The sequence below is a fragment of the Saccopteryx leptura genome, chromosome 1 (assembly GCF_036850995.1).
Source record: "Saccopteryx leptura isolate mSacLep1 chromosome 1, mSacLep1_pri_phased_curated, whole genome shotgun sequence".
Taxonomy (NCBI): Eukaryota; Metazoa; Chordata; class Mammalia; order Chiroptera; family Emballonuridae; genus Saccopteryx; species Saccopteryx leptura.
The window spans coordinates 245941461-245965751 of NC_089503.1; the positions used below are offsets into that span (position 1 = coordinate 245941461).

At 44.5% G+C, this 24291-nt stretch overlaps 1 protein-coding gene and 1 non-coding gene across 2 annotated transcripts; both read right to left on the reverse strand.

Annotated features, from left to right (window-relative positions):
* Positions 1–135: 135 nt before the first annotated feature.
* Positions 136–23056, reverse strand: LOC136376844 (zinc finger protein 77-like). Its single transcript, XM_066343251.1, has 4 exons — positions 22884–23056; positions 8199–8325; positions 6738–6927; positions 136–6013 (listed from the first exon to the last, which is right to left on the reverse strand). Exons 1-4 carry the CDS (start codon positions 22884–22886, stop codon positions 4570–4572), a joined length of 1764 nt encoding a protein of 587 aa, XP_066199348.1. The 5' UTR covers positions 22887–23056; the 3' UTR covers positions 136–4569.
* TRNAS-GGA (transfer RNA serine (anticodon GGA)) lies at positions 17350–17425 on the reverse strand. The gene has a single exon. It is a non-coding gene; the product is annotated as a tRNA-Ser (tRNA).
* Positions 23057–24291: the final 1235 nt, after the last annotated feature.

Sequence of the window (24291 nt, forward strand, 5' to 3'; positions counted from 1 at the left end):
GAATTTTTATTTCAAAAAGATGGTAGCTGGATAAAAATTAAGAAAAAAACAACCAGAAAATAATTTCAAAAGGTGTATTTAGTATTATTACCGCAGAATACATATGAAAAAATGGTCACAATTACAATAAGTTATTCCTTAGAATGGGTTATTTTAACATATACTGCCAGTTTATTAATGAAATATAAAACATAATGTGACAGTATACAACAAATTTGAAAACCTAAATAACAGTTTTCTAAGAAACAATGTAGGAAACTCCATTTGAAAAAATAAAAAGTTTGAGTCACATATAAAAAAAATAAAAGAATTAAACACTTGTTAATCACACATAAAAATTGAATACAATTCAACATATTGGGCTTACCATTAAACAAAACTTCCACAAAGTGCCAAATGTATTCTATTCACAAATGCTTATTTCAACCATGGAAGCCTGACCAGGCAGTGGCACAGTGGATAGAGCCTTGGACTAGGAGGCAGAGGACCCAGGTTCAAAACCCCAAGGTCGCCGCTTGAGGGTGGGCTCACCTAGCTTGAGTGTGGGCTCAGCAGCTTGAGTGCGGGGTTGCTGGCTTGAGTGTGGGATCATAGACATGACCCCATGGTCGCTAGCTTGAACTGAAAGGTCCCTGGCTTGAAGCCCAAGGTCGATGGCTTGCAGCCCAAGGTCACTGGCTTGAGCAAGGGGTCAGTTGCTCTGCTATAGCCTCCACCCATCAAGGCACATATGAGAAAGCAATCAATGAACAACTAAGGTGCCACAATGAAGAATTGATGCTTCTCATCTCTCTCTGTTCCTGCCTGTCTGTCCCTATCCGTCCCTCTTTCTGTCTCTGTCACAAAAAAATAAAAAACAAACAAAAACCCCACAAAAAACCATGGAAGTATCCAGAAAGAACTGCAAGGTCAGTGCAGCTTCTCAACAATGCAATCTGGGAGGTAAGTTTCCTGTATTTGTGGCTCCACCATTAAATATGTCAGGATGGAGGCAGAGAAAAGACTTACAAGTAGAGAAACAACAAGTTTCCTACAAAATTCACATAATTAGGAGAAGCACTGGAGATGAAGGGGGTAACAGAATGAGAGAAGATTGCTAAAGTCCATAGCCTGAAGAAATGGCCTGTTGGACATGAAAGAGCTACAGGAAAATAATGCAAAGCTCTGTTTGAACCTGAAAACCAAAGAGGGTCCATTATGGAGGAGCTCCTAGAAATGTCTGTGGAATCTGCTGCCCAAAATAAAACTAACATCAGATGTGTTTGCTTGGCACTGTTCCAGATGGACAGAGCCAGAAGTAAAAAGAATGTGCTGTATCACAGGCCCACAAGGTTCCCACATCTCTGTCTCCTGATAGGAAAGAAGATCTGAGAATTATGGATTCTTTATTTCCAAACCTCATGCATCTTCCTCTTCTCATGACCTAAGCAGAAGGAAGATGGGATATAGCTTTCCCACCTTAATCCTGTTAACACTATACATGGAATCATCTAGACACCAGTTTTCATTGTCACACCACAGAAGGGTTTTTGTTGTTGTTTCTTTTTAAATGAGAGAAGAGGAGACAGTGAGACAGACTCCCACATGTGCCCTGTCCAAGATCCACCCAATAACCCTGTCTGGGAACAATGCTCAAGTACTGAGCTATTTTCAGTGCCTAGGCTGATGCACTCAGACCAACTGAGCCATCCTCAGCACCATGCTTGAACCAATTGAGCCACTGGCTGTGGGAAGGAAAGAGGGTGGAAGGGGAGGGGGAGAAAAGCAGATGGTTTTTTCTCCTGTGTGCCCTGACCAGTAATTGAACCTGGGAGGCCCATATGCTGGGCTGACACACTATCCACTGAGCCACAGGCCAGGGCCACAGAGTTTCTCTTTGTATCTTAATACATCATGTCCAATTTCCAATTAAGATCAAGGACATTGAGTAAAGGTCAAATTATGATCATAATCAGAGGTGATTTTGCCACAATTACAAACTTCTGTGAGGAACATCAATGTGGTATCCACTAGCAACAAGAAAATGTGAAAATACAAGTTTCAATTGTTGTTTGGTTCCCTTCCTCATACAGGGCACCACTGTCACAGAGACAATGACTACTTGGAGACCACATGAAGTCCACCGAGGTACCTAGGGAAGACCTCTATATGGTTTCATGAGATAGCCCTGACCCCTAGTCTTTACGGGTATTTATTGATACACACAAATAGAAGCATGGACAAGAATGAGGAAGTCAGGAAGGGGAACATTTTTAGAGTAGAAAAAAGGGTAAGGAAAGTAGCTCAAATGTCCCCACCTAGTGATTAATCAGAATTGCTAATTATACCCCTATTGTCCTGCATTTAGCACAGTACTGCATTCAGTACTTTTGTCACTACAGCTACTCTGGCTCTTGCCTCCGGGCACTGAACTCTGCCCCTGTTCTATGTTCCTAGTCAGGGCCTAGATTCAATAATAAAGACCAAAGAGAAGAGTAGATATTAAGTCAGGAAACTCCACTACCTGCAGCAGTGGATCAGAAAAGAATTAAACACAAGTTGCATATCATGATCACTTTCTAGGAATATAATGTAAAGTAAGACTCAAAAAACTTTTCATCTAAAAATATATCATTTCACATAAAAAATCAAATAAAATAAAAACCACTTACTCTAACCACTATGCTGTTACATCTGAAATACAAAATAATACTGAATGTCAGCCCTGGCTGGGTGGCTCAGTGGATAAAGCATCACCCAGGCATGCCAGACGTCACAAGTTTAACCCCTGTCAGGACACATACAAGAAGCAATCAATGACTACACAACTAAAAGCAACAACTAAATGAAACAATGCTTCTCTCTCTATCTTCTCCTTTCACTCTCTTTCTCCCTTCCGCTGGCAATGGAAAAAAAAATTTAAATATTGATTGTAAACTGTAATTGAAAAACAATTTAATTTTAAGTAAGAAAAGATATATAAAATAAAGGGATAATGTGTCTACCACTCAGAATTCACAAATGTAAACAAAGTTTTGCCATTAAAAAAAAGTAAGAAGAGGCCCTGGCCGGTTGGCTCAGTGGTAGAGCGTCAGCCTGGCGTGCAGAAGTCCCGGGTTCAATTCCCGGCCAGGGCACACAGGAGAAGCGCCCATCTGCTTCTCCACCCCTCCCCCTCTCCTTCCTCTCTGTCTCTCTCTTCCCCTCCCGCAGTGAGGCTCCATTGGAGCAAGGATGGCCCGGGAGCTGGGGATGGCTCCTTGGCCTCTGCCCCAGGCGCTAGAGTGGCTCTGATCGCGACAGAGCGACGCCCCAGAGGGGCAGAGCATCGCTCCCTGGTGGGCAGAGCATCGCCCCCTGGTGGGTGTGCTGGGTGGATCCCGGTTGGGCGCATGCGGGAGTCTGTCTGACTGTCTATCCCCGTTTCCAGCTTCGGAAAAATACAAAAAAAAAAAAAAGTAAAGAGAGGGGCCCTGGCTGGTTAGCTCAGTAGGTTAAGTGCATCATTCTGAAATGACAAGGTTGCAGGTTCAATCCCCAGCCAGGGCACACATGGGAAGCAACTGATGAATACATGATTGAGTAGAACAATAAATGAAAGCTTCCCCTACCCCTACCCTCTCTTTCCCTTCCTCTCTCTGTCTCTCTAAAAATCAATAAATAAAAAAATGAAGTCCTAGCCAGATAGTTTGGTTGGTTGGAGCACCATCCTAAAGCACAGAAGTTGTCGGTTCGATCCCCAGTCAGGGTACATACAGTAACAGCTTGATGTTCCTGTATCTGTCTCTCTCTCTCCTGGCCTCTCTCTAAAAAAAAATTTTTAAAAAGAGGAGCCCTAGCACTTCTTAACTATTGTATGATATTGGGCAAGTCATTTTGGCTTTCTGAGCTTCAGTTTGCCCAACTTTAAATTCAACACAATAAAAATATCGCTGTATTATGAAAAAAATAATCAATACCCCTAAGTCCAAAAGTAACTGTAATGGAAATGATACAAATTTTATATGACTATACAATTATTGTATTTAAAGTCTGAGATAATAAAATATGTGTAGTATACATGAAGGGACATAAAAGAAATATTTCTCATCTCAAGTTTTCATACTAGCAACATGAACCAGAAATTAACACACTGGTAATTGCTATTAAGGAAAGCTGTTGGCCCTGGCAGGGTAGCTCAGGTGGTTAGAGCATCATCCCAATACACCATGGTTGTGGGTTCGATCTCGGCTGGGGTACATACAAGAAGCAATCAATGAGTATATGACTAAGGGAAACAACAAATCAATGTTTTGCTCTCAAATCAAGGAAGAAGAAAAAAAGAACGCCACAAACAGGGAAAAAAAAGGATGAGGTATTTAGAAAGTCAATACCACATTTGTAAGATTTCAGTCTTTCTCTGAATGTTCACATCAAAATAAATCAAGTGCTTCCATCCATCCAGGTTTTCTTCAGTGTGTTTGCTCAAATTTACAACAAAATTTTAAGGAAGAATGAAAGCATCCCCTAGTCCCTGTATTCAGTTTCTGTCCATCACGTATCCTCACATGGGCTTGCAGATATTTGAGATGTGAAGGATCTTGCTGACATTCAGGTATTCTTTTCACTGTGCGTTCTCACATGTTTTCGCAGGGATGTGGGATATCTGAAGGCTTTCCCACACTGCTGACATTCATCAGGTTTCTCTCCAGTGTGTGTCCTCACATGTACCCTCAGGTTGTCAGGATACCTGAATGTTTTCCCACACTCCTTACATTCATAGGGTTTCACCCCAGTATGTGATCTCATATGTCCTTGAAGAGAGCAGAGACGACTGAAGGCTTTCCCACATTGCTGACACTCAAAAGGTCTCTCCCCACTGTGCATTCTCACATGTATTCGAAGCGATGAGAGAAAACTGTAGGATTTCCCACACTCTTTACACTCATAGGGTTTCACACCACTGTGTATTCTCATGTGACCTTGAAAATGTTGAAGCTGTCTAAAAGCTTTCCCACACTCCTTACACTCATATGATTTCTCCCCACTGTGTGTTCTCACATGTTTCTGAAGGTAAGAGTGACTAGTGAAGGCTTTGCCACATTGCTGACATTCATAGGGTCTCTCCCCAGTATGTGTCCGCACATGTACTCGCAGGGATGCAGCATACCTAAATGCTTTCCCACAGTGCTGACATTCACAGGGTCTCTCCCCAGTGTGTGTCCTCACATGTACTTGCAGGTTTGCAGGAAACCTGAAGGCTTTCCCACATTGCTGACATTCATACGGTTTCACTCCACTGTGTGTTCTCACATGCCCCCGAAGGGAGGAATGACGACTAAAGGTTTTCCCACAGTGCTGACAAACATAGGGTCTCTCTCCACTGTGTGTTCTTGCATGTTCTTGCAGATTCGTGAGATACCTGTAGACTTTCCCACACTCCTTACAAATGTAGGGCTTCACTCCACTGTGCGTTCTCACGTGTCTTCTAAAGTACTTCAGGCTACTGAAAGCTTTCCCACATGCCTTACACTCATAGGATTTCTCTCCAGTGTGAGTTTTCGCATGCCCTATAAGGTAAAAGTAATACCTAGAGCCTTTCCCACATACTTTACGCACATGGATTTTCTGTCCACAGTGACCTTTCACATGTCCCCAAAAGGATGAGTGGCAAGTGAAAGCTTTCCCACATTTCTTACACTCAATAGAGTTTTTATTACTGAGACTCTTCATGTTTTCCTCAGATGCTCTCCTGGTGTCCTGACGCTGATAGGGTTTCTCCACAGGGTCTGTGTCCACAGGAGTGCTGAGGTGCGAGACACACCTGTAGGATCGCCCACAGTCCTCACACAGATGAGGTTTGTGTCCACTGGGAGATCTTGGCTGATTCTTCAGGAAAGAACAATCCGTGCAGGCTTTTCCACACTTAGTGCATTCACAGGGTTTAACTCCGGTCAGATGTCTCTCATCCGCAGGAAGATCTGTGACCTGGTTCAGGGTGTCTCCACATTGATTACCTTCATTACTCTCACAGGGACTCTCCCCACAATGACTTCTGTTCAAAATAGGAAGTACACTATTAGTGATGAATGATCATAAGTGATTTATTTATTTATGATTACTGCTGATATTAAGAATTATTTTTGACCACATATTTACCGTTTGAATGAGTATGTTTTTGACCCTGTCTGCATTGTTCCATCAAGAAGCAAGCTTATTGCTCTTGCTGAGCTAACACAGGGCCATAACATTTTTTTGTTTGTTTTTTTGTGACAGAGACAGAGAGAGGGACAGACAGACAGGAAGGGAGAGAGATGAGAAGCAAGTTTTTCGTTGTGGCTCCTTAGTTGTTCATTGATTACTTTCTCATATGTGCCTTGATTGGGGGACTACAGCAGATCAAGTGAACCCTTGCTCAAGCCAGCGACCTTGGGCTCAAGCTGGCAAGCCTCACTCAAACCAGATGAGCCTGCACTCAAGCTGGCGACGTCGGGTTTCAAACCTGTGTCCTCTGAGTCCCAGTCCGATGCTCTATTCACTGCGCCACTGCCTGGTCAGACAGGGCCATAACTTTTAGTGTTCTCTGATATCTGGAGTTTCCTGATCATTGTTTCTATCTGAATTCTGTTTCAGATGCTCGATATCTACATCACATTTATGAAATAGTGTCTCGTGAAAATTCTCTGAGTATGCTATTGATTAGCTAGCTTTACACTTTTTCTTGAATTTCAAGTTAGTCGAACCCCCTGTGAGATTCCCTGTTCCCCTGTGCCACTCACCTCAAATGCCTCTCTTGGAGTTGATGCTGATTTGCAATGTTATAAACTGTATAGTTTTCTCTAAAAACAGACCAGGAATCCTTTCTTATGAATCTTAGTAGTTTCTCTTCACCGGATATTTCATTCTCCAAAGTATCCTGCCCAGGATATGACCCATGGGTTTTAACTTGAGTGAAACAATCTGTAACAACTGATAGCATAATTCAATTAAATTTCCTGGGATTGAAATGGTGGAATAAAGAAAAGAAAATAACAATGTATGGATTAATTTTCATTAACTGATTCAAAAGAGTAAATACATTTTATAAAGAAGAATAAATTTATAAGCAAAGAAAAATTCTAAGTATCTTTGCTATTTGGGATGATGGCATAATAGGAAAAGTGAATCAAATGGCAGCCTGGTCACTAAGAAATAATGCAAAAAAAATAGAGACTGAATAAAGATAAATATTATCAAAAATGCCAAGTAGGGAGAAACTGCACGTGCCCAAATGCTGCCTTTACAAGAGGAGATACAGAAAGTCTTCCCACGTGAGTGAGGATACATACCATTCAACAAGAAAGCCAGGTAAATGTAAAACGTCACCCTTTTCAAACACAGATTAAGTCATCTTTCTAATGGATTTGTCCAAATATCAATCTGTTATCTATAATCTATTCCTCCTCAGAGTTGTTGCTTTCTGGAGTTCTCAGACACAGAGGCCCGAAGCCTTCTTCACAGTCTCTAGCTGCTATTAGGAGAGAGAGGTGTGTTTGGCCAATGCCTTGCACCTGGAGAAAAGGTCCTCACGATGGAGGATGAAGGGCACCAAACGATCTATGAGAAGGACCCACACTTAGGCTTCACAGCCAGTGACGATGTATAGTATGGATTTAATTGTAGCATGAACATGTCAAATGCATATTAATCAGTGTAACTTTCTCAAGGGTGAAAACCATAAAGCTGCTCCCCTTGTCCCACAGCAGACCAGAGACTGTGTTCACACACAAATTAGGGAGCCTCAGACTTTCGTTCAAGAGAAAAAAAATCAATTTATTTATTTTTTAAATTTTATTTACAAAATTAAATTTAACAGGTGACATTTATCAATAGGAGTACATAGGTTTCAGGTAAACATTTCTATAGTATTTGAACTGTTGATTATGTTGTATATCCATCTCCCAAAGTCTAATAATTTTCCATCACCTTATATTTGTCCCTCTTCACACCCTTCCCTCTCTCCCTCCCCCACATCCCCCTCACCCTGGTAACCACTTCACTGAGAAAAAGTCAATTTAACACATAAAACTTAGTTATCATGAAAAAGATACCCGACTACAGATTGGTTCCACGAAGGCTTGGATTGCATGTCATTTTTTTTCCCTTCAACATATTGCCTTTCCATGAACCCAATAAGAAATGACACTTGTAAGCAATATTTTTTCCCTAAAAGACTAAATGAGGGATGAAACCATCCTCACCCACTGAGGCCAGGTTCCTGAAGTTTTCCAGCATCACATCTCTGTAGAGCTTCCTCTGAGCAGCATCCAGCAAAGCCCACTCTTCCTGAGTAAAATTCACAGCCACATCCGCAAAGACCACCTTGTCCTGAAACATCCAACAAATTCTATATCAACAAGGCACCACTTCACCAACCTGTGCAGGAGAATGGGGGAGGCTGACAAGGAATGGAACTCCATTCTTGGAACTTTGGAGCTTGTGTTCTTTTGGGAAATAACAATAAGCAAGCAAATCAAATGCAGTACACTCAGTAGTGGTAAGAACTTGGAACCTGGAAGAAAAGTGCAAGAATAAGTTATATAAACTTATCCACACATAGTTAAAAAGAATGACTTTATGCTTGGCCTGTGCTGGGGCGCAGTGAATAGAGTATCTACCTAGAATGCTGAGGTCGCTGGTTCGAAACCCTGGGCTTGCCAGGTCAAGGCACATTTGACAAACAATGGACAGCTAAAGTGAAGCAACTATGAGTTGATACTTCTCACTCCCCGTCCCTCTCTCTTTTTTCTGTAAAATCAGTAAAAAGAAAATCGTAAAAAGAAAAAAAAAAGAGAATGACTTGTACTAGATATAGCAGATTCTGAGTATGTTAAAGACTGAAAATGAAATCTTCACAGAATGTGGAATTGAACACTTGGCTTGTTCAAAAGTTACTATATTTCTTTGTCAGCTCCAACACTTAGATCCAAAATGTCAGAAATAAATGAACAGAGATTTCCAGTGCTGCTGGATATTTTAAATGGCTCTCACCTTGGAAGTCAACCATGTTGAGGAGCCTGGTCCAGTCCCCTCATATCTGACAGAGGCACAGACACAAGCCCTCCTAGGATGAGGTGGACACTGGGTATATGTGTAAGTGAAGCCTAGAGCCTGGCACACCTGTTGGCTAAAAGGAGAACCTGGTTCCGGAAGAAATTTTAAAGTCAACAGGACCGCTCAAATAAACAACTGAGCGCCCAGAATTTGAAAAAAATGGTCCCATAAATAAGAATCACTACCCTGGCCGGTTGGCTCAGCGGTAGAGCGTCGGCCTAGCGTGCGGAGGACCCGGGTTCGATTCCCAGCCAGGGCACACAGGAGAAGCGCCATCTGCTTCTCCACCCCTCCGCCGCGCCTTCCTCTCTGTCTCTCTCTTCCCCTCCCGCAGCCAAGGCTCCAGTGGAGCAAAGATGGCCCAGGCGCTGGGGATGGCTCCTTGGCCTCTGCCCCAGGCGCTAGAGTGGCTCTGGTCGCAACATGGCGACACCCCAGAGGGGCAGAGCATCGCCCCCTGGTGGACAGAGCGCCCTGGTGGGCGTGCTGGGTGGATCCCGGTCGGGCGCATGCGGGAGTCTGTCTGACTGTCTCTCCCTGTTTCCAGCTTCAGAAAATAGCAAAAAAAAAAAAAAAAAAAAAGAATCACTAATCTAATGGTAACAGAGCCAAAAGCTACTTTAACAGAGAAAAAGAAAAAACTAATGTATATTTTAGAGCAATACTGGATGATAACACACCAATGAAATAAAGAGCAAACAAATACATATGGCCAATAAGCACATAAATAATTCTAGACATTAGGTCATCAGGAAAATGCAAGTCAAAACTAAAGCAGAGCCCTGTCCAGATAGCTCTTTGTCCTCAAATACAGAGGTTGCTGGTTCGATCTCCGGTCAGGGCACATGCAGGAACAGCTCGATGTTTCCCCCTCCACCTTCTTCTCTTGCTAAAATCAATAAATAAAAATTTTTTTAAAAACCCCAAAAACTAAAGCAGGTATTTGTCACAGTACAAGGATGGCTATGAAGATAGACAAGTGCTGGTGAGGATGTGAGGAAGTCGGAACCTAATAAAGGCACCTTGGACGACAGCCTGGCAGGTCCTTGAAATGATGAACACGGTTATCACATAACATAGCAATTCCACTCCTGCATGTCTACGTAACCAAGAGAAGCAAAAACAAATATCTACACAAAACTAGTACAGTCATGTGCCAAACAACATTTCAGTCACAGACGGACTGCATATATGAAAATGATTCCATAAGATTATAATGGAGCTGAAAAATTCATATTTTTTTGTAGCTATCGTAGCACGTGTTTGTGGTGATGCTGCTGTAAACAAACCTATTGTGCTACCAGTAATATAAATGTATAGCACAGATAATACTATACAATTACTTGATAATGATAATAAAGGACTATGTCATTGTATTTTTATGTATTCCCAAGGTGCCAAGATCAAGGAAAGAGGCTGACAACTCATTAAACAAAGAGCTTATTGAAGGAAACTTACAGAGACAGAAGCAGAGTCTTTGGCGGCAGCAAGATTGCATATCTCTGCAGCAAAAAGGGGAAGCAGGTGCTAACACTGGTGACTTGTAGCCTTGTGGCATGTGCTTGTTTTGTTTTTTTTTTGTATTTTTCTGAAGTTGGAAACAGGGAGGCAGTCAGACAGACCGGGATCCACCCAGCACGCCCACCAGGGGGTGATGCTCTGCCCATCTGGGACGTCGCACTATTGCAACCAGAGCCATTCTAGCGCCTGAGGCAGAGGCCACAGAGCCATCCTCAGCGCCCGGGCAAACTTTGCTCCAACGGAGCCTTGGCTGCGGGAGGGGAAGAGAGAGACAGAGAGGAAGGAGAGGGGGAGGGGTGGAGAAGCAGATGGGCGCTTCTCCTGTGTGCCCTGGTTGGGAATCGAACCCGGGACTCCTGCACAGCAGGCCGATGTTCTACCACTGAGCGAACCAGCCAGGGCCAGCATGTGCTTGTTAAAAGCTGTATAATTCAAATCAGTAGTCAACTTAATAGACCCACTTGTCTATATGAGAACATTACTTTCCAGTGACAGAGACTCACTCATCCAGAGGTGAATGAGTGCTCAGCTAGCTTCATAATAATGGCATTGGTCATGTCAAGTATAGGGAAATATTTCACCTAGCAACTATATTTTTTATTATTATGTTAGATTGTACTTTTTATACTTATAAAAAAAAAGTTAGCCTGACCAGGCGGTGGCACAGTGGATAGAGCGTCGGACTGAGATGCAGAGGACCCAGGTTCAAAACCTGAGGTCACCGGCTTGAGCACAGGCTCATCTGGTTTGAGCAAGGCTCACCAGCTTGATCCCAAGGTTGCTGGCTCGAGAAACAGGTCCCTCAGTCTACTGTAGCACCCTGGTCAAGGCACATGTGAGAAAGCAATCGATGAACAATTAAGGAGTTGCAATGAAGAATTGATGCTTCTCATATCTCTCCCTTCCTGTCTGTCTATCCCTATATGTCACCAAAAAAAAAAAAAAGTTAGCTATAAAACTGGATGCCACGTTACCCTACAGCAGCCTCCTGCATCTCATGGTGACTGCATCTGTTTACTGTAGCATCTTCTTTTGTGCTTGATTAAATCTCTCTCTCTCTCTCTTTTTTTTTTTTTTTTTGGACAGAGAGAGAGAGACGCAGAGAGAAGGACAGATAGGGGACAGACAGACAGGAAGGGAGAGAGATGAGAAGCATCAACTCTTTGTTGTGGCACCTTAGTTGTTCATTGATTGCTTTCTCATATGTGTCTTAACCAGGGGGCTCAAGCAGAGCGAGTGACCCTTTGCTCAAGCCAGCGACCTTTGGGCTCAAGCCAGTGACCCTGTGCTCAAGCTGGTGAGCCTGTGCTCAAGCCAGCGACCTCAGGGTATTGAACCTGGCTTCTTCTGGGCCCAGTCTGATGCCCTATCCACTGCGTCACTGGCCTGGTCAGGCTCATATTGTTTTGTACAGTAACATGCTGTATAGGCTCGTAGTCTAGGTGTTTAGTAGGCTACCCCATCTAAGTTGGTATAAGTGCATTCTATGATGTTCACACAACAAAATCGCCTAAGGATGCATTTTTCAGAATGTACCCATTGTTAAGCAGCATATGACTGTACTAGAAAGCCCGGCAGTCATACGAAATGACCACTGTTCTAGATATTATATATTGTAATTAAAATGATTTGTGCAAAGGTGTCAGCTAATTCAAACTGAATTACCCAGGGCAGGCGGCGAGGATGCCCCTTTGCTTAGTGCCCCACGGGGTTTCCCCCTTCTACTTGCTTAATTGCTTAAAGTAGAGTGCAATGAAGGAAACCACTGGCGGTACATTTCTTAAGAGCCACTGCTAGCTCAATAAATAAAGGTGATTTAAATAATAAAATGTTAATTCACATGTCAAAGATCTCTTTGTACACAACATTTCTTGTGTAGATCTTTCCATCATTTTTTACAATGTTTCCATACTTGCAACATTGAGAAAATCCTTTCTTGCCACGGTCAAAACGATTAGTTTCTAACTTGAAGTTTAAGGACTGACAGTGTTCACATTTAATATTCATGTCACCAGAGGAATGCTCAAAAATTAAAGTTTCTCCGTTTGAAACTGTTTTAATCCTTTTTGCGTTTCGGTCAGCATTACTCTGTCGTTTTTTTTTGCATTTCTCTCCTGCCTTTGTTCAAGGGACTCATTTTGTTGAGACAGGCTTTTTTGTCTTGCATCTGAGGCAAGCCTTGTTTCTCTATGCTCAGCAGTCTCATTTTGCCGAGAAAGATGCATTTGCTCTGCGACTGAAGCAAGCCTTGTCTTTCTCTGCTCAGTGGTTTCTTTTTGTCGAGAAAGCCGTTTTTGTGCAGCTTTAGCTCCTTTTCTCTCCTCTTCAGTGCTGTATTTTCTAGGAGGCATTCTTAAAAGAAATTACGTTAAGACGTAGTTTTTATGTAAAACAGATGATTGCCAATGCAAATGTTCACCTTTCCCCTGACCCGCTCAATTTGCGTTCAGCCAGGGCAACTTCACCCCATTGGCTAGTACAGTTACGCAAGCAACCAATAAGCTATCGGCGACAGATACTTAAGCCGCATATAATAAAGATAAACATATTCACAATAGGATAATTCAAAATAGCCCCAAAGTGGAAACAACTCAAAAGTCTACATTTTGGAAAGCAAAATGTAGAATATTCATGCAATGGAATATTACTGGCAATATAGAAATAAATACTGTCAACTGTAATTGAAAAATAAAAAATGATTTTAAAAAATTAAAAATGAAAGAAATAAGTACTGACTGATTTATGGCACAAAATCAATAAACCTTAAAAACATTACCAGGCTTCACAAAGACCACACTTTGTATTAAATCATTTGTATATGAAATGCACAGAAGAAGCATATCTGTAGAGATAATAGGTAGATGAATAAATTGCCAGGAACCAGGCTTCAGGTGGGGGGGACTTGATTGACAGAGACTGCCACTAGACACAAGTTTTCTTTTTGGGGTAATAAAAATGTTCTGGTCCTGGTCGGTTGGCTCAGTGGTAGAGCGTCGGCCCGGCGTGCAGAAGTCCCGGGTTCGATTTCCGGCCAGGGCACACAGGAGAAGCGCCCATCTGCTTCTCCACCCCTCCCCCTCTCCTTCCTCTCTGTCTCTCTCTTCCTCTCCCGCAGCCGAGGCTCCATTGGAGCAAAGATGGCCCGGGCGCTGGGGATGGCTCCTTGGCCTCTGCCCCAGGCGCTCGAGTGGCTCTGGTCGCAACAGAGCGATGCCCCGGAGGGGCAGATTGTCGCCCCCTGGTGGGTGTGCTGGGTGGATCCCGGTAGGGCGCATGCAGGAGTCTGTCTGACTCTCCCCGTATCCAGCTTCAGGAAAAAAAAAAATGTTCTAATTACAATATGGATAGTTTCACAATTTGGTAAATATATCAGATACCACTTAATTTTATACTTGAAATAGGTAAACTGGCCCTGGCCAGTTGGCTCAGTGGTAGAGCGTCAGCCTGGCGTGCAGAAGTCCCGGGTTCGATTCCCGGCCAGGGCACACAGGAGAAGCGCCATCTGCTTCTCCACCCCTCCCCCTCTCCTTCCTCTCTGTCTCTCTCTTCCCCTCCCGCAGCGAGGCTCCATTGGAGCAAGGATGGCCCGGGCACTGGGGATGGCTCCTCGGCCTCTGCCCCAGGCGCTAGAGTGGCTCTGGTTGCAACAGGGCGACGCCCCGGAGGGGCAGAGCATCGCCCCCTGGTGGGCAGAGCTTCCGCCCCAGGTGGGCGTGCTGGGTGGATCCCGGTCGGGCGCATGCGGGAGTCTGTCTGACTGTCTCTCCCGGTTTCCAGCTTCAGAAAAATACAAAAAAAAAAAAAAAAAAAGAAAGAAAAGAAATAGGTAAACTATACAGTATGTAAATTTTATCTCATATAAGGCTGTTGTTAAAAAGTTCAGAAAAACCCAAAAGAAAATTATTTGGAGCAACCATGACAGATCGAGCAATTCAGTCTCATACTATTCATCACCAGAACGCTGCAGCCCTACGTAAACAGTTTCAACTTTCTCGGGAAGCAGCACGGCAGATTAGGAAATCCTGTCCAAGGTATCCTATTTTACAATCTGTCCCTTCATTTGGAGTTAACCCTCAAGGACTCCCATCAGGACAACTTTGGCAAATGGATGTTACTCATATACCTTCATTTGGCAAACAGTCCTATGTCCACGTTACAGTGGATACCTATTCTGGATTTATAGTAACCTCTGTCAGAACAGGAGAGGCTGCTAAGCATGTTATAGAAGCTCATTGTCTCTATGCGTTTTTCTATTATTGGATTTCCTAAACTGGTTAAACTGACAATACTCCTGCGTATGTAGCAAAAGCATTTACTGTATTTTGTCAAATCTTTCAAATTATGGGTATGTCTTACAATCGTTAAAGTCAAGGTATTATTAAAGTGTACCCAGCAAATATTTTAAGATCAATTTTAAAAAATTTAAAAGGGGGGAGTCATATCCTGGAACTCCTACGGGTCTACCATATCATGCTTTTTACTTAAAAAGTTTTAAATTTCTTTTCAATGCTGATGAACAGGAGACGCCAGATCTTTTTCTCCTGCAAACTTCTACCTTCTTTTATTTGATCCAGCTAATAACACTGTTTTGTCTTTTTCCAAATAGCTCCAGATATACGGAAAAGGTTTATATAGGCGGATGGGGATCCTCAAACCCCTAAGCGAGATCTTCTGAGCATGACTTTTAAGGTACCGAGAGGCAGAAAAAGCCCAATAGAGATCAGGTGAACTACCAGCTTTAAGGAGACACCCTTAAAGGCTCCAACGCCCCAAAGGGGTCTCATAGGATTCCATCTGGGTCCTGCTTCAATAGTGAATAGGAAGGTCATTGAGCTAAAGCCTGCCAGGCTTACATGCCTTTGCTGTGAGGAAAAAGGGACACTAGAAGGTAGGCTTCCCCCTCGCTCCTCTAAGGGAGGGTTCAGTCTCTTCCAGCCCCGCTCCAGCCACCTATGGCCTAACCTTGCCCAGAATGCTGGGGTTTGCCACTGAAGGCTGAAGGTGCCCAGGGCCATCGGCCCCATCTACGACACTGTGGATGAGCCTAGGGTATTTCCTCCAAGAAGCAGGTAAACTGATCTCACTTGCTCAAGGGCCACTTAACTATGTCTTGCCTGAATAGTCAGGTTTTTATTCTTCCCTCGAAGATCTCTGTTGTGGGTGTTGATAAGTCCTATTTTCTGCTGCTTTGTTTAATATATAGTGTTTCCTTTATTCCTCCTACCTCAATGCCCCATTCATATTTCAGGCTAGGACCTATTCCTAATTTAGAGCTCTCTTTCCCCCTTTTGCCAACTTCTATCAATATTATGAATTTACCTTTGCCACCCAGCTTAGTGTATCCCAAGGTTCTCTTTGCCACGCCACAGTTACAGAGCTCCAGGGAAAAGCAACCTGGTCTCATCTCTCCAGGCAGAGGAGAACAGAAGCTCCATCTCCATACATGCTGCAGATGGCTTTTCCAGTCTACCTGATCATTACCAGCTAGAAGCAGCGGTCATTGGGACTTGGACGTGAGCTGCAAAGTATAGAATTGTGACAATTCCAGTGCCATGTGGACTTTTCCAGGATGTGGACTTTTCCTGGACTCCTGCTCCTTGTGACAGCTCCTAATGGACTGAACTGGGGTTGGGTTGCATTTGCAGGGATCTGGAATGGTGTTGGTGCCAACTTGGACTTGGTGAACATGTTAAGGACACTACTCTTTTATGGATTCTTGCTGTATTGGCCAAGAGTTTGCTTAAAGGCCTTAATCACTGTAAAAAAAAATAGTAGACTGGATAAAGAAGATGTGGCACATATACACTATGGTATACTACTCAGCTATAAGAAATGACATCGGATCATTTACAACAAAATGGTGGGATCTTGATAACATTATATAGAGTGAAATAAGTAAATCAGAAAAAAACAAGAACTGTATGATTCCATACATTGGTGGGACATAAAAACGAGACCAAAAGACATGGACAAGAGTGTGGTGGTAATGGGGGGGGGGGGGGGAGGGAGAGGGGGAGGGGAAGGGGCACAAAGAAAACTAGATAGAAGGTGACGGAGGACAATCTGACTTTGGGTGATGGGTATGCAACACAATTGAATGACAAGATAACCTGGACATGTTTTCTTCGAATATATGTACCCTGATTTACTGATGTCACCCCATTAAAATTAATAAAAATTTATTTATAAAAAAAAAGTTCAGAAAAAATAAAAATATAGGATGAGACAAAAGTAGGTTTATAGTTTTCATTATGCAAAACACAGAGCTTATTCTTACATTATAATTTATTAATTATTATATTAATTTCCATAAGAACAACTGTAAACTTATTTTTGCTCCACCCTGTATATCCTTCTTAAACTAATGGCATTATTATTTAAATACAATAGAACTTGACCAAATAAAGTATGAAAATGAACTACAAATACAGATGATGTATTATAGAAGTGTACACATGAAACCTATATAATTTTTTTTTGGGGGGGGTTGTATTTTTCTGAAGCTGAAAATGGGGAGAGATAGTCAGACAGACTCCCCCATGTGTCCGACCGGGATCCACCCGGCACGCCCACCAGGGGGTGACGCTCTGCCCCTCCGGGACGTCGCTCTGTTGCGACCAGAGCCACTCTAGCGCCTGGGGCAGAGGCCAAGGAGCCATCCCCAGCGCCCAGGCCATCTTTGCTCTGATGGAGCCTCGGCTGCGGGAGGGGAAGAGAGAGAGACAGAGAGGAAGGAGAGGGGGAGGGGTGGAGAAGCAAATGGGCGCCTCTCCTGTGTGCCCTGGCCGGGAATCGAACCCAGGACTTCTGCATTCCAGGCCGACGCTCTACCACTGAGCCAACCGGCCAGGGCCAACCTATATAATTTTATTAATCAATGCCACCCCAATAAATTAAATTTAAAAATAAATAAAGTACAAAAATGGAATAAAATTTCAGATGTTTCAGAGGTTAAACACATTGAGGAAATATTACAAAGCACTTGTGGGAAGAGATTTTTTAACATTAGATGTAATGGAATAAACGTATAGAAATTGGTAAACATACCTGAGATGATACAAGAGAACATCTGAGAAATATCAATGATTCCAAATTATAGAAAAAAAAACACATATTACCAAGATCAAAAAGGGACAATTCAAAAAATATTCAAAGACAGGAACATTCACAAATATAAAGGCAAAGGCCCGGCCCTGGCTGGTTGGCTCAGTGGGAGAGCGTTGGCCAGGCATGTGGAAGTCCCAGGTTTGATTCCCAGTTAGGGCACACAGGAGAAGCACCGATCTGCCTCTTCTCCCTCCCCCCTTTCCTTTCTCTCTGTCTCTCTCTTCCCCTCCCACAGTCAAGGCTCCATTGGAGCAAAGTTGGCCCCGGCGCTGAGGATGGCTCCATGGCCTCCGCCTCAGGCACTAGAATGGCTCCAGCTGCAACTGAGCAATGCCCCAGATGGGCAGAGCTTCACCCCCTGGTGGGCATGCTGGGTGGATCCCAGTTGGGCGCATGCAGAAGTCTGTCTGACTGCCTCTCACTTCTAACTTCGGGGGAAAAAAAAAGGCAAGGGCCCCGGCCAATTGGCTTAGTGTTAGAATGTCAGCCTGGCATGTGGATGTCCTGGGTTTGATTCCCCATCAGGGCACACAGAATTGCCCATCTGCTTCTCCACCTCTCCTACTTTCACTTCTCTCTTTTTCTCTCCTCCATGGCTTGATTGGAGTGAGTTGGCTCTGGCAACTGAGGATGGCTCCATGGCTTCTGCCTCAGGAACTAAGAAGAGCTTGGTTGCTGAGCAACAGAGCAATGATGCCCCAGATGGGCAGAGCATTGCCCCCTAGTGAACTTGCCGGGAGGATCTCTGTCAGGGCACATGCGGGAGTCTGTTTCTCTGCCTCTCCTCCTCTCACTAAAAAAATTATATATATATATATATATATATATATATATATATATGGCCCTGGGTCAGCTGGCTCAGTGGTAGAGTGTCAGCCCAGCATGTAGATGTTCCGGGTTCAATTCCAGGTCAGGGCACACAGGAGAAGCACCCATCTGTTTTTCCACTCCTCTCCATTTCATTTCTCTCTCTCCCTCTCCCTCTCTCACCCTCTCTCTCCCTCTCTTCTCCTCCCCTCCTGCAGCCATGGTTCAATTAGAGCAAGGTGGCACTGGGTGCTGAGGATGGCTCCATGGCCTCCTCCTTAGGTGCTAAAAAAAAAAGACCCCATTTGTAACGGAGCAAGGGCCCCAGATGGGCAGAGCATCACCTCCTAGCAGGCTTGCCAGGTGGATCTTGGTTCAGGCACATGCAGGAGTCTGTCTCTGCCTCCTCTCCTCTCACTAAATTTAAAAAAAAAAAAAGTATATATAAAGGCAAAAAGCTCTTTTAAAAGGCAATCTAATATATACATGTATATAAAGCATAAGAACTCAAAACCAAGCTCATTTTATTCCAGAAAGGCAAGGTGGACTAAATATTGATTGTTCAATGAATATAATTTATCCCATTGATGAAAAACATCACATGAATCATAGGCTTCCAATACATAGATGCTGAGGACATGCAGATCTCATGTCACTGTTCATTGATGACAATACACCTTAAAGACAAAGGAACACAAATAGAAAGAAATAGTGTCTATATAAAGCTCAGAGTCTGCTTTGCCTGACCTGTGGTGGTGCAGCAGATAAAGTGTCGACCTGGAATGTTGAGGTCACCAGTCTGAGACCCTGGGCTTGCCTGGCCAAGGCGCATAGGGGAGTTGATGCTTCCTGCTCCCCCTCTTCTTTTTCCTCTCTAAAATGAATAAATAAAATCTAAAAAAAAAAGAAAAGAAAAGAAAAGAAAAAGAAAGCCCAGAGCCAGGTTCCTATTTAACAGTGAAATAGTACAGCTGTTCCCTCTGAGATCAAGAACAAGAAGGTGAGGATGGCACATATACATGATTTCACTTATAAGTGGAATCTGAAGAAAAATACGAAAAAACAAACAAACAAAACAGACTCATAGATACAGAGAACAGACTGAGGGTTGCCAGAGGAAGGGGATTGGGGCCTAGGTGGAAAAGGTGAAGGGATTGAGAAGTACAGATTGGTAATTACAAAATAGTCACAGGGATGCAAAGTACAGCATTGGAAATATAGCCGATAATACTGTAATAACTATGTATGGTGCCAGGTGGGTGCTGAAAATATCAGGGGTACACTTTATAAAGTATTTAATTGTCTAATCACTGAGCTGTACACCTAAAATCAATACAAAATAATATTGAATGCAAACTGTAATTGAAAAGTTTTTTTTTTTTTAATCAATTTCAGTTCCACTAACAGTGACAAGAAGAAAATTACATTTTAAAAGATACCAATTAGTCTCCTTTTCTTCAGGTGCCTAGGTACTTGACCTGCCTCAGCCACCAACTGTTAAGGATTGGGAGTTGCAACAAGGGCACAGAGATGGAATTGGAAACATTGTGTTCTATTTCAAGAGAAGATTAAAGGTTTTGGAAAATTTCTGGTTTCTTCTCTTATTTTTTTCTCTTTCTTTTTTTTTTTTTTTTTTTTTTTTTTTCAGAGAGAGATAGATACAGAAAGGGACAGACAGACAGGAAGGGAGAGAGATGAGAAGCATCAACTCATAATTGTGGCACCTTAGTTGTTCATTGATTGCTTTCTCATACGTGCCTTAACCGGGGAGCTCCAGCTGAGCCAGTGACTCCTTGCTCAAGGCAGTGATCTTGGGCTTCAAACCAGTGACCTTAGGGGCTCAAACCAGCGACCATGGGGTCATGTCTATGATTCCACACTCAAGCCGGTGACCCTGCACTAAAGCTGGTGAGCCTATGCTCAAGCCCAGTGAGCCTACACTCAAGCTGGTGACCTCGGGGTTTTGAATCTGGGTCCTCTGTGTCCCAGGCCAGTGCTCTCTCCACTGTGCCACTGCCTGGTCAGGTTGGTTTCTTTTCAATGTGGGGTAAAAATGGTGGTTCCTAAGTCACCTTAATAGAAATTTCCATCCTCAGGAAAAAAAAGGAAAGAGTGGCCAGTGTGAGCCAGCTCACATCCTCAGCCTACTTCCCACAGTGTACAAGAGAACCCAGGTCAGAAGTTCAAACACCTTCTGAACTGGGGGCAAGGCCCTCCCTGCTGACAGGTAGTCCAGGATGGGACCACTCAAGGAAGTAATGAGGGGACCCTGAGCCCTCCGAAAGCAAACTCTGGATCCCCAACACCCTGCTCTCTCTCCTCAGTGTACAACAACACGGCCTCAGGACCTCAACTCTCATCAAGCAGATTAAGCATAAGTTCTGGCCCAAATTAACCCTCAAATTCATCAATTTCCCTCCAACAGTAAAATCCAAAGTTTCACTTGCTAAGTCTGACCTTCACAGTTTTAATCAGTTTGCACAAATCACATTAACTCCACCATCTCAGTGGATAATACCAAACCAACCATCACAGGTCACAAGCCACATTTGCATTAATCTTTTGGCATCAGCTGTTAATAGGAAGTGGGGTAGGATTGCTCAGTGTCACAATTCTGCACCCTCAATGGAAGAGTCACCAAGATTTTTACAAATCCTTTTTAATCCATATCTCCACCAACCGTGCATGAAGGGGTAAAACTGTGTGCATTCCTCCCCGCAAATCATCAGAGGCATCTCTGGTTAAATGCTGGAGTAACATGCGTCAGCAGGACAAAAACGAGAGATACTTAACTACCTTCACTGACATGAAGAGACAAGACAAAAGGAATTCAGTCATTTTACATCTGCTGAATCCTGAGGCTGGAACAAGGGAAAGCTCTTAGTGCTGAGCTGGACACAGAAGGGGCTGCTCACAGGCATTAAGTGACAAGGCTGAATACTTCCTCACCCTGTTCCCCTGGAAACATCCGTGGCAGACAAAAGGAACCACCCAACCCTGTGATCTGGGAAAGGGCACGCTGCGAGAACCACTGACTTAGATAGACTCTCAGGTGTCTCCTATGTCTACCTATGACAAAGCCGAAGGTAGACCCCCTACATCCCCATTCTCTGAGTCCTAAATGATTGGCTGTACTGTTCAAACAAGCAGAACAAATGCTTGTTGGCCAGACCTTGGTTCAACTTCTCTAACCCTAGATTCAACTTCTCTAACCCTAGACCCCTGAACTTAGGCCTGTCCTCAGCCTTAGCCTGCAGACACCCCCTTCTGAGAATAGGCCAGCCTCTGGGACCTACCATCCCAACCACACCTAGTCCTTCCACACTTGGTCCTTTATACTTTTGTTGACTCCTCTCTATAGAAGTAAAACCTAGAAAGCCCAACTCTTGAGACACTTGCAGATGGTATGGTCTGAGAGTTCTCCCTACTGCACAACCCCTACCAGAGTGTACAGGCCCTTCTCCCCACCCTGTGAAGTAATTCTTTTGAATGAAAGTCTGCTTACAAAGCTTTGATATTTCAAATTTCACATGACCGAGTGATCACAATTTCCCATCTTTTCTTTTTTCTGTGTGTGGCAGAGACAGAGAGAGGGACAAGTCAGACAGGAAGGTAGAGATGAGAAGCATCAATTTTTTGTTGCAGCTCCTTAGTTGTTAATTGATTGCTTTTTCAATTAATTGACTGGGGGGCTACAGCAGAGCTAATGACTCCTTGCTCAAGCCGGCGACCTTGGGCTCAAGCCAGCGACCATGGGGTCATGTCTATGATCCTGCGCTCAAGCCGGGTTTGGAACCTGAGTGCTCTGTGTCCCAGTCCGACGCTCTATCCGGGGCGCCATCGCCTGGTCAGGCTCAATTTCCCCATCTTTTATCCAAGCTTTCCTCGCCTTCAGTCCTCCCGACAGGCCCAGACATTGTTCCCATCCCGCCTGACCAAGCACTGAGATGCAGAGAAGGCCCCGCTGACCTGAGCTGAGAATGCGCTGACCACAGGGTGGCCGGTTCCTGTCACACCAGCTCCCTGCTCACCCTCCTGCCACGGAAAAGAAAAACCTGTTTCTGATCTGAGACGCGGGCACAGCCCTGAGATCCGAGCCTTACCCTTTACTACAACAGCCTTTGAATGAAGTCTGGATTTGACGTTATCCGTCAGAGCTAGACGAAATCCTCCCACTCCCAGTCCCTGAGCACCCGCGATGGTGGTCGTCTGGTTCTTCCTCGGTCCCCTAGCTAGACCAAAGACTCGGAGCCCGGTCGCACCCCGCAACCGACAAAGGCGACTCGGACTGGGAAAGAAAGGGGGCGGGGGCGGAGAGGCGGGCCGCACACCGCTTCCAGCCGGGTCTGGCCTGTTCGAACTAACCCATCCCAGTCTCGACCCACTCCTCGCCTCACCATCTCGCGGCCGCGCTCTACGATCTCAGAGTGTCGTTCTCTTCGCGGCTCCGCAGCCACGGAAGGTGAGAGAGACAGTGACAGGACATCCACTGACAGAGAAAGATGTCAATGATAGAAGTGAGAGTGCCCGCCTCTGGCGGTGAATGCACAGTTCCCCCACAGATTGGACAGTGTCGCAGGCACCCGCGACGTGACTGGACGGAACTCCAGGTTGTCCCTTCCCAAGGATTCTGATTGGGCATAACTTCGTCACGCCACTAGGCTTTGATTGGACAGTCTTAGAGACCCCTCCTCTTTCCATGCCTTGATTGAGCAGTACCTCGGCCCCGCCCCTTACTCCTTATTTTGCTTTGGGCCCCGCCTTCGTCCTCCCTCATTGGACAGAGGTACAGACCCTGGGAACCTAAGTACAGTAATTGGCGGAGGCGGAGGGCACCCGGCTGAACGTCAGTAGCTACGTGGGCCTTAGTCCTTCTCTGCTGACTCTCACCCTCCCGACTCAAGACATGGGCTGTGAGCCAAACCTGCCCCTACCCAGGTTGACCCCCGCCTCTGTCCGCAGTTCAGGTACATCACCTTATCCACTTCCTGGACCAGACTCAGTTTCCCTGTGAATCTTCCCTTATCAGTAGCAGGGGACAAGTCCGGACCCAAGGGCCTGGTGATCTCTAGGGGCAAGGGTCTACAGTGTGACTAGGTCACCGTGGATTTTGTTGGAATCCATGGGAGTCTGAAAGACCAGAGTAACAGGCTTTATTGAAAGGGAGAAAGGAAACCTGCCCAGCACTTGTCCCGTGGAGAAGAGCACCGGTTACAGACTAGGGGCAAGTTATATAGTAGTGTTTGGGAGAGCCTGAGGGGATACTGAGGCAAAAGTTCTGGTATGTCCGGAGTGCTCCCCCTTGGGGGCTTGCCAGCTTCTTGGAATTCCTCTGTCTCAGGGGCGATAGTGCAGTAAGGGTGAGGTCTGACAGATAAGCGGAACATCAAGAGGGCAGTTTGGAATTCTATCAGATTTGTGCCCTTTGTTTAGAAACAGACATTCATTGCCTGACCTGTGGTGGTGCAGTGGATAAAGACAACCTGGAACGCTGAGATCGCCTTTTCCAAACCCTGGGCTTGTCTGGTCAAGGCACATATGGAAGTTGATGCTTCCTGCCCCTTCCCCTTCCTCTCTCTCTCTCTCCCCCCTCTCTAAAAGGAATAACACACACACACACACACACACACACACACACACACACTAAGAGAACAGACATTCATTGATGAGACCTGTGCAAGGGATAGGTTTTCACTTATGACCTTTAACAGCGTGAGACCCCATCCCCATATTGGGCTTGAGGTCAGCAGCCTGTGGCCCAAGGTACTTGGTCCGTACCAGAAGTGGACCTATCTGACTTGGGAG

Bases quoted from the DNA above. Each gene is read 5' to 3' on its own strand.
- LOC136376844 (XM_066343251.1), bottom strand. The intron at 6,928-8,198 runs GTGAGGATGGTT...TTATGCTATCAG, and splicing joins CAGGAACCTGGCCTCAGTGG to TTGTTACAGATTGTTTCACT. The intron at 6,014-6,737 runs GTGAGTGGCACA...TATTTTGAACAG, and splicing joins CTCCAAGAGAGGCATTTGAG to AAGTCATTGTGGGGAGAGTC.